Source organism: Carcharhinus amblyrhynchos, unplaced genomic scaffold, assembly GCF_965287045.1.
Source record: "Carcharhinus amblyrhynchos unplaced genomic scaffold, sCarAmb.v2.hapA scaffold_971, whole genome shotgun sequence".
Lineage (NCBI taxonomy): Eukaryota > Metazoa > Chordata > Chondrichthyes > Carcharhiniformes > Carcharhinidae > Carcharhinus > Carcharhinus amblyrhynchos.
The window spans coordinates 39,020-49,436 of NW_027650711.1; the positions used below are offsets into that span (position 1 = coordinate 39,020).

Sequence of the window (10,417 nt, forward strand, 5' to 3'; positions counted from 1 at the left end):
GGCGCTCTGACTGAGACTACGGATCATTGACAGGACACCTAACCAATAGACAGCAGAGAGCTTCGGTCATGTGCTTCGCGCTGAGCCAATCGGAACAACAGAGGTGTCCTCCAGCCGCCGCCATCTTGGCTTCACTCGGGGAAACATCTCGGAGTCGAAGGGCAAAAAAAAAACAGCATGAACATCCTGCCGAAGAAGAGCTGGCATGTCCGAAACAAGGACAATGTGGAGCGGGTGCGGCGGGATGAGGAGCGGGCGGCCGCCGAAGAGCGGGAGCGGCGGCAGAGGGCGGACATGGCGGAGCGTGAGGTGAGGCAGAGAAAATGGCAGCCGGGCTGGGATGCACCTACTGCACATGCGCCATCCCGGCCGTGCCGTCAGCGAGGCGGCTGCAGCGCCAGCTGGGACGCCGGAGGAGAGATTGGGAGGACTCACTCAGTCGCAGCCACAGCGCCAGCACTGCTCTGGAGGACTCAGTGTGTGTGTGTGTGTCTCTCTCTCTCTCTCTCTGTTTCACCACTGCCCAAGAGAACAGAGCAGGCAGTCTGACCTACAGTGCTGCTACTGGTCGGGAGGACTAATTGTGAAGAGATATTGAGTCTGACCCACAGTGATAACAATGGTCAGGAGGACTGACTGGGAGGACTCATTGAATCTCACCCACTGCAATACCAATAGCCTGAAGGACTACTTGGAAACATTCAGTGGGTGTGACCCATAGCACCACCAGGGTCCTGGAGGATTTGATTTATTATTGTCACATGTATTAGCATACAGTGAAAAGTATTGTTTCTTGCGCGCTATGCGGACAAAGCATACCGTTCATAGAGAAGGAAAGGAGCGAGTGCAGAATGTAGTGTTACAGTCACAGCGAGGGTGTAGAGAAAGATCAACTTAATGTGAGGTAGGTCCATTCAAAAGTCTGACAGCAGCAGGGAAGAAGCTGTTCTTGTGTCGGTCGGTACGGGACCTCAGACTTTTGCATCATTTTTCCAATGAAAGAAGGTGGAAGAGAGAATGTCCGGGGTGTGTGTGGGGTTCTTAATTATACTGGCTGCTTTTCCAAGGCAGCGGGAAGTATAGACAGAGTCAATGAATGGGAGGCTGGTTTGTGTGATGGATTGGGCTACATTCACAACCTTTTGTAGTTCCTTGCGGTCTTGGTCAGAGCAGGAGCCCAGACCAAGCTGTGATACAACCAGAGAGAATGCTTTCTATGGGGCATCTGTAAAAGTTGGTGAGAGTCGTAGTTGACATGCCAAATTTCCTTCGTCTTCTGAGAAAGTAGAGGCGTTGATGGGGCTTTCTTAACTATAGTGTCGGCATGGGGGGACTAGGACAGGTTGTTGGTGATCTGGACACCAAAAAACTTGAAGCTCTCGATCCTTTCTACTTCATCCCCATTGATGTAGACAGGGGCATGTTCTCCTTTACACTTCCTGAAGTCGATGACAATCTCCTTTGTTTTGTTGACATTGAGGGAGAGATTATTGTTGCCGCACCAGATTCTCTATCTCATTCCTGTACTCTGTCTGGTCATTGTTTGAGATCCGACCCCCTACGGTGGTGTCATCAGCAAACTTCAAATCGAATTGGAGGGGAATTTGGCCACACAGTCACAGGTGTATAAGGAGTTTAGTGAGGGGGCTGAGAACACAGCCTTGTGGGGCACCGGTGTTGAGGATGATTGTGGAGGAGGTGTTGTTACCTGTCCTTACTGATTGTGGTCTGTGATTAGGAAGTTCAGGATCCAGTCACAGAGGGAGGAGCCACAGTTTGGAGATGAGGTTGGTGGGAATAATAGTGTTGAAGGCTGAGCTGTAGTCAATAAATAGGAGTGTGATATAGGTGTCCTTGTTATCTCGGTGTTCCAGGGCTGAGTGCAGGGACAGGGAGACGGTGTCTGCTGTGGACCTGTGTGGCAGTAGGCAGACTGTAGTGGATTCAGGTTGTGGGGGAGGCTGGAGGAGTATCTACAAGTGGTTGAACGGGCTTGGTGGGGGGTGGGGGGGGGGGGGGGGGGGGGGGGGGGGGGCTGGGGGGGTGGGGTGCTGGTGGGGGGAGCTGGGGGCAGGGGGCAGTGTAGAGGTAGTCTCACTCAGTATAAGGTGAGTTGTACCTTGATGAAACCTCTTTCTCATTGCAGGCAAGGACTGATTTTCTTCGCAGCAGAGCCCGGCAGTCTCTACCTGAATCACAAAGGGAGACACTCGCCCTCACAAATTCAGAGGGACCCCCGCGAAACATCAATTTCTTCGCTGAGGTGGAGAGCAGCAGTACGACCAAAGTGGGCAGCAAGGAGTACGAAGCAGAGAAACGGCAGGAGAGGGTGAGGTCCTGAGGGCACAGGGGGTTGGGGGGAGGCAGATAGGAGGAATCAGTGTCTGTACTTGGGTCCCCATCCACCATCCCTCCCCCTCCCACGACTCTCCCCACCCCACCCACCTTTCACAGCAGACTTCAGCCAGGGTTCCTGCTCCTAATCCAGTGATCCCTGGGTTAGAGAGAGGGGAAATCAGCCAGGGTTCCTGCTCCTGATCACTGTCCAGTGATCCCTGAGTTAGAGAGAGAGGGGAAATCAGCCAGGGTTCCTGCTCCTGATCACTGTCCAGTGATCCCTGGGTTAGAGAGAGAGAGGGGAAATCAGCCAGGGTTCCTGCTCCTGATCACTGTCCAGTGATCCCTGGGTTAGAGAGAGAGAGAGGGGAAATCAGCCAGGGTTCCTGCTCCTGATCACTGTCCAGTGATCCCTGAGTTAGAGAGAGAGGGGAAATCAGCCAGGGTTCCTGCTCCTGATCACTGTCCAGTGATCCCTGGGTTAGAGAGAGAGAGAGGGGAAATCAGCCAGGGTTCCTGCTCCTGATCACTGTCCAGTGATCCCTGGGTTAGAGAGAGAGAGGGGAAATCAGCCAGGGTTCCTGCTCCTGATCACTGTCCAGTGATCCCTGAGTTAGAGAGAGGGGAAATCAGCCAGGGTTCCTGCTCCTGATCACTGTCCAGTGATCCCTGAGTTAGAGAGAGGGGAAATCAGCCAGGGTTCCTGCTCCTGATCACTGTCCAGTGATCCCTGGGTTAGAGAGAGAGAGGGGAAATCAGCCAGGGTTCCTGCTCCTGATCACTGTCCAGTGATCCCTGAGTTAGAGAGAGGGGAAATCAGCCAGGGTTCCTGCTCCTGATCACTGTCCAGTGATCCCTGAGTTAGAGAGAGGGGAAATCAGCCAGGGTTCCTGCTCCTGATCACTGTCCAGTGATCCCTGGGTTAGAGAGAGAGGGGAAATCAGCCAGGGTTCCTGCTCCTGATCACTATCCAGTGATCCCTGAGTTAGAGAGAGAGAGAGGGGGGAAATCAGCCAGGGTTCCTGCTCCTGATCACTGTCCAGTGATCCCTGGGGTAAATGCTGTGTCAGCCCTCCCTCCTCGCCATGTGAAAATGTCCCCTGCAATGTCAGTTGGAGTTAGGTGTGACAGAAGAGGACTTGAGATTTTGTGTATATTGATCATCTGGATGCTTTCTCTGCCACCCCCCACCACCAACCCCTTTGTGTGACTTTTTCTGATCCTCTGCCCCCTGCCCCCACTCTCTGTTTCTCCCTGACTGTTTGTCTTTCTTGTCTTGGTGCCTTTCCTTCCCTCTGCCTGTTCCTCCTTCCCTCCACATTCAGGAAAAGCAAGAGCGAGCCCTGGGACTGCTGACCTACCTTGGACAGAGCTCCTCTGAGGCTCAGACCACCAAGCCCTGGTACCAGGAAGCTCCCAGCCAGCGGACGGATATTGGCACCGGGGAGAGAGATAGGCGACTCAAAAACCAGATGGACCCCTTGGTGATGATGAAGCAGCTCCTGCGGAAGGGTGGGAAAGCCTCCCCCAGCGAGGGGCTGGCTGGCGGGACGGGGAGGAGAGTGGGCGAGGGGTTGCGGACTGAGAGACTCCGGCGAGAGGAGGTGGAGAGGGCACGGGCTGAGGCGCTGCTGAGGGGGTGCACCACAGAGACGCCACAGCCAGAGATGGACGAGAGGAAGCGAGCGTACAACTCACAATTCCACCCTTACCTCAGCAACCGGCGACACAAGGGGGACAGGAGGTGACCCCAGGGGAAGGGGAGGCAGTGACCAGGGAGAGGGGAAGGAGCCAGGGGGCAGGGGCAATGCAGTAATGTTTCTTTTCAATAAATCTACTGATGTCAGACTGGAGTGAGATTTTTTTATCCAGTTCCACTGGATAGAGTACTTTGGAGTCATTGCAACGCTGATCGTGCACACTCACCAGAGTAAAGCTCCCTCTATACTCTGTCCCCCATCAAACACTCCCAGGACAGGTACAGCACGGGGTTAGATACAGAGTAAAGCTCCCTCTACACTGTCCCCCATCAAACACTCCCAGGACAGGTACAGCACGGGGTTAGATACAGAGTAAAGCTCCCTCTACACTGTCCCCCATCAAACACTCCCAGGACAGGTACAGCACAGGGTTAGATACAGAGTAAAGCTCCCTCTACACTGTCCCCCATCAAACACTCCCAGGACAGGTACAGCACAGGGTTAGATACAGAGTAAAGCTCCCTCTACACTGTCCCCCATCAAACACTCCCAGGACAGGTACAGCACGGGGTTAGATACAGAGTAAAGCTCCCTCTATACTCTGTCCCCCATCAAACACTCCCAGGACAGGTACAGCACGGGGTTAGATACAGAGTAAAGCTCCCTCTACACTGTCCCCCCCATCAAACACTCCCAGGACAGGTACAGCACAGGGTGAGATACAGAGCTTTTTATTTATGTATATATGATTTGGAGGAGAATGTAGGTGGTGTTGTCGGTAAGTTTGTGGACAACACAAAGATTGGGTGGACTGCAGTTAGGAGGGTTGCCAGAGGATGCAACAGGATACAGATAGATTGGACACTCAGATGAAGAAATAGCAGATGGAATTTAATCTGAACGAATGAGAGATGATGTATTTTAGAAAGTCTATTGCAGAAGGGGAGTATAGAGTAAATGGCAGATTCCTTCGAAGCAGTAACATACAGAGAGATTTGGGTGTACAGGTTCACCCTGAAACACAAGTGGACAAGATGGTGAAGAAGGCATACGACATGCTTGCCTTCATCAGTCAGGGTATTGAGTGTAAAATTTGCAAGTCCTGTTGCAACTGGATAGAACTTTAGTTAGGCCACATTTGGAATATGGCGTATGGTTCTGGTTGCCATTCTACCAGAAGGATGATTTGGAGGATGTACAGAAAAGATTTACCAGGATGTTCTCTACTTTTGTAGAGAATTGTTTATCAAACTGGAGACCTGTGACCAGCAGTGTGCCTCAGGGATCAGTGCTGGGCCCACTGTTATTTGTCATTTATATTAATGATTTGGATGAGAATATAGGAAGCATGGTTAGTAAGTTTGCAGATGACACCAAGATTGGTGGTATGGTGGACAGTGAAGAAAGTTATCTCCAATTGCAACAGGATCTTGATCAATTGGGCCAGTGGGCTGACAAATGGCAGATTTTAATTTAGACAAATGCGAGGTAACACATTTTAGTAGCTTGAACTCAGTTAATGGTAGGGTGTTGGGGAGAGTTACAGAACAAAGAGATCTAGGGGTACAGGTTCATAGCTCCTTGGAAATGGAGTCACAGGTGGACAGAGTGGTGAAGAAGGCATTCGGCATGCTTGGTTTCATTGGTCAGAACATTGAATACAGGAGTTGGGACGTCTTGTTGAAGTTGTACAATTCATTGGTAAGGCCACACTTGGAATACTGTGTACAGCTAGAAAGTCTAACTTTTCCCAAAGGTAGGGGAGTCTAAAACTAGAGGGCATAGGTTTAAGGTGAGAGGGGAGAGATACAAAAGTGGCCAGAGGGGCAATATTTTCACATACAGGGTGGAGAGTGGAACAAACTGCCAGAGGTAGTAGTAGAGGCAGGTACAATTTTATCTTTTAAAAAGGATTTAGATAGTCACATAAGTAAGATAGGTATAGAGGGATATGTGCCAAATGTAGGCAATTGGGATTAGCTTAGGGGCTTTTAAAAAAAAGGAGCATGGACATGTTGAACCTCTGACTCTACAGTGTCCCAGTACAGTTACAGGGCAAGCGACCATTACCCTGCTGAATAAACAGCGACTCTGTACAGTTACACAGTGAGTGCTCCTTATCCTGCTGAATAAACAGTGGCTCTGTACTGTTACACAGTGAGTGATCCTTACCCTGCTGAATCAACAGTGGCTCTGTACAGTTACACAGTGAGTGATCCTTACCCTGCTGAATAAACAGTGACTCTGTACGGTTACACAGTGAGCGATCCTTACCCTGCTGAATCAACAGTGGCTCTGTACTGTTACACAGTGAGTGATCCTTACCCTGCTAAATAAATAGCGACTTTGTACAGTTACAGTGAGTGATCCTTACTCTGCTGAATAAACAGTGACTCTGTACAGTTACACAGCGAGTGTTTCTTACCCTGCTGAATAAACAGCGACTCTGTACAGTTACACAGTGAGTGATCCTTGCTGTGAATAAACAGTGACTCTGTACAGTTACACAGTGAGTGATCCTTACCCTGCTGAATAAACAGTGACTCTGCACCGTTACACAGTGAGTGATCCTTACCCTGCTGAATAAACAGTGACTCTGTACAGTTACAGTGAGTGATCCTTATTCTGCTGAATAAACAGTGACTCTGTACAGTTACACAGTGAGTGATCCTTACCCTGCTGAATAAACAGTGACTCTGTACAGTTACACAGTGAGTGATCCTTACCCTGCTGAATAAACAGTGACTCTGTACAGTTACACAGTGAGTGATCCTTACCCTGCTGAATAAACAGTGACTCTGTACAGTTACACAGTGAGTGATCCTTACCCTGCTGAATAAACAGTGACTCTGTACAGTTACACAGTGAGTGATCCTTACTCTGCTGAATAAACAGTGGCTCTGTACTGTTACACAGTGAGCGATCCTTACCCTGCTGAATGAACAGTGAGAAGGGAAATCAGCCATGCTTCCTGCTGTTGGGCCCTATCAAACTTGTTGAGATAGTGTTTTTCTCTATCTCATTTACCCTTTCTAACAGCCATAAGAAATAGGAGCAGGAGTAGGCCATCTAGCCCTTCGAGCCTGCCCTGCCATTCAATAAGATCATGGCTGATCTGAAGTGGATTAGTTCCACTTACCCACCTGCCCCCCATAACCCTTAATTCCCCTATCAGAAACCTACCTACCCGTGACTTAAAACATATTCAACGAAGTAGCCTCCACCACTTCAATGGGCAGAGAATTCCAGAGATTCACCACCCTCTGAGAGAAGTTCCTCCTCAACTCTGTTCTAAACTGCCCCCCACCCCACTTATTTTGAGGCTGTGCCCTCTAGTTCTGGTTTCCTTTCTAAGTGGAAAGAATCTCTCTAGCTCTACCCTACCTAGCCCCTTCATTATCTTATACGTCTCCATAAGATCCCCCCTCATCCTTCTAAACTCCAGCGAGTACAGACCCAGTCTATTTAGTCTCTCCTCATAAGCTAACCCCCTCATCTCTGGTATCAGCCTAGTGAACCTCCTCTGCACTCCCTCCAAGGCCAATATATCCTTCCGCAAATAAGGGGACCAAAACTGCACACAGTACTCCAGCTGCGGCCTCACCAGTGCCCTGTACAGTTGCAGCAAGACCTCCCTGCTTTTATATTCTATCCCCCTCGCTATAAAGACCAGCATCCCATTCGCCTTCTTGACCACCTGCTGCACCTGCAGACGGGGTTTTTGCGACTCGTGCACAAGGACCCCCAGGTCCCTCTGCACTGTAGCATGTTGCAGCTTTTCACCCTTTAAATAATAATCCCTCCTACTATCATTTCTACCAAAGTGGATAACCTCACATTTGCTAACGTTATACTCCATCTGCCAGGTCCTCGCCCACTCACTCAGCCTATCCAGGTCTCTCTGCAGACTTTCCGCATCCTCCACACAATTCGCTTTTCCACTTATCTTTGTGTCATCAGACAGGTCATCTCTTTCTAGCACCGCACCCACCCTGAAGGTCGGTCTCTTCCCCTCTTGGTGCTAGTCTGTCTCTCCCTCTCCCGTTGGCTGACGGTCCATCTCTCCCTCCCTTCCTGAAAGTCTGTCTCTTGTCCCCACTGTGATCATCTGTCCATCTCTCTGTGCCCCTTGTCTGTCCGAGAGTCTGTCTCTCTCTCCCTCCCACATCCATCTCACAGAGACACTGTCCCTGCATCCTCTGACAGGATGTAGTAGCTACACTTCAATTCTCTAGCAGCAAGGCTCTCTAAGAAGTAGGCAGAGGGGAGGATCCACAACACATTAAAACAAGAAAACATTTATTAAGTTTCTTTCATAAATACAAAAACGTCATGGAGGATGTTTGTGTACTGCGGATAACAATCCACTGAGGAGGACCCTCTCATGCCCAGGGAGGGTTAGTCCCATCCAGCACAGTTTCTCCTGGACCCAGAGTTCAGTCCCATGATCAGCCCAGAACGTTCCTGAACAGCAAGGCCACTCAAAACAGCCTGAGCTTCTCCTCTTTCTCCCGCTTCACCTTCAGGAACTCCGCCATGTTGGAGAAGTATTTTCTGATTGGCCTCTGCCACTTTCTTCTCAGCTGCCTGTGGATTCACAATCTCCAGACCCTGCAGGAAGGGAGCGGAAAGGGTTACTGCAACTGCAAATTTTTCATATCCCTCCCCTTTCCCTTCACCCGCAAAGCCATCCAGACACACAAAAACCCCCCCACCCACGCCCCCAGCCCAGGGATCACTGACAGTGGATCAGGAGCAGGAACCCCTGGCTGATTTCCCTCTCTCTCTCTCTACCCCAAGGGATCACTGGACAGTGATCAGGAGCAGGGAACCCTGGCTGATTTCCCCTCTCTCTCTCTACCCAGGGATCACTGGACAGTGATCAGGAGCAGGAACCCTGGCTGATTTCCCCCTCTCTCTAACCCAGGGATCACTGGACAGTGATCAGGAGCAGGAACCCTGGCTGATTTCCCCCCTCTCTCTCTACCCAGGGATCACTGGACAGTGATCAGGAGCAGGAACCCTGGCTGATTTCCCCTCTCTCTCTCTCTAACCCAGGGATCACTGGACAGTGATCAGGAGCAGGGATCCTGGCTGATTTCCCCTCTCTCTCTAACCCAGGGATCACTGGACAGTGATCAGGAGCAGGGATCCTGGCTGATTTCCCTCTCTCTCTCTCTCTCTCTCTCTAACCCCAGGATCACTGGACAGTGATCAGGAGCAGGAACCCTGGCTGATTTCCCCCCTCTCTCTAACCCAGGGATCACTGGACAGTGATCAGGAGCAGGGATCCTGGCTGATTTCCCCTCTCTAACCCAGGGATCACTGGACAGTGATCAGGAGCAGGGATCCTGGCTGATTTCCTCTCTCTCTCTAACCCAGGGATCACTGGACAGTGATCAGGTGCAGGAACCCTGGCTCATTTCTCTGATGTCTAACTGGGGCGAACCCCAGTGATCGCAGTGCACTGTATTTGTTTCTCTATAAGCAGGCCTTACCTGAAGGGGTGTGAAGGCTACACTGGAAGCAGTTCCTGATGAGCGATCCCGGATGGTTGATTTCCCTCCGTACACCATGCTCTGATTCTGTAGTGTTCGCTGTAAGGATGGGAAGAGCACAGGTCACAGCTGCCAGGAGCGATGGTACAAAACTAGTTGGAGACACGAAGGTTCACCAACTACAGGCTTGAACACATCTCCCATCCTGGAACGCACTCTCTCTCTCTAACACGACCCATTTCCTAAATAACTGCAGGTCGGTTGAGGCAGACCGATAAGAGACCAATACCAACCCACATTTATACAACAAATTTACAGAAGTACACGTGCAACAGGCACCGCACGGGAACGCGGGCTGGGATTGTGAGCGGGAGGGCTACGACACTCAGGGGACAGACAGATAGAGACAGAGCGAGCAGAGACAGACAGAGAGACAGTGCAGAGAGAGAGAGAGAGAGACAGACAAACAGAGAGAGAGAGAGAGAGAGACAGAGAGAGAGAGAGAGACAGACAGAGAGAAACAGAGAGAGAGAGACAGACAGAGAGAAACAGAGAGAGACAGAGACAGAGACAGAGAGAAACAGAGAGAAACAGAGAGAGAAGAGAGACAGACAGAGAGAGACAGAGAGAGAGAGACAGAGAGAGAGAGACAGAGAGAGAGAGAGAGAGAGAGAGACAGAGCGAGAGAGAGAGAGAGAGACAGAGACAGAGACAGAGACAGAGAGACAGAGAGAGATTTAGGGAGGGAATCCAGAGCTTAGGACCCACCCCATCATGGGAGCAATGGTCCTAGTGGTATTATCGCCAAATGATCAAGCCAGAATTCAGCTAATGTCTGGGGACCCGGGTTCAAATCCACTACAGCAGCTGGTAGAATTTTAA

The 10,417-nt window shown here is 50.6% G+C and overlaps 1 protein-coding gene and 1 long non-coding RNA gene across 2 annotated transcripts; one reads left to right on the forward strand and one right to left on the reverse strand.

Annotated features, from left to right (window-relative positions):
• Window positions 1–4,148, forward strand: leng1 (leukocyte receptor cluster (LRC) member 1). The gene is made up of 3 exons (XM_080184848.1): window positions 1–309; window positions 2,147–2,329; window positions 3,663–4,148. Exons 1-3 carry the CDS (start codon window positions 178–180, stop codon window positions 4,083–4,085), a joined length of 738 nt encoding a protein of 245 aa, XP_080040974.1. The 5' UTR covers window positions 1–177; the 3' UTR covers window positions 4,086–4,148.
• A 4,171-nt stretch (window positions 4,149–8,319) lies between these two features.
• On the reverse strand, window positions 8,320–9,744 carry LOC145340388 (uncharacterized). Its single transcript, XR_013886245.1, has 2 exons — window positions 9,536–9,744; window positions 8,320–8,648 (listed from the first exon to the last, which is right to left on the reverse strand). It is a non-coding gene; the product is annotated as an uncharacterized LOC145340388 (long non-coding RNA).
• Between the last annotated feature and the right edge of the window lie 673 nt (window positions 9,745–10,417).

What these genes read in the sequence shown, in the direction of transcription:
- leng1 (XM_080184848.1), top strand. Translation starts at nt 178, where the DNA reads ATGAACATCCTGCCGAAGAAGAGCTGGCATGTCCGAAACAAGGACAAT. An exon ending in CGGACATGGCGGAGCGTGAG is followed by an intron (nt 310 to 2,146) that starts GTGAGGCAGAGA and finishes TTCTCATTGCAG; the next exon opens with GCAAGGACTGATTTTCTTCG. An exon ending in CAGAGAAACGGCAGGAGAGG is followed by an intron (nt 2,330 to 3,662) that starts GTGAGGTCCTGA and finishes CTCCACATTCAG; the next exon opens with GAAAAGCAAGAGCGAGCCCT.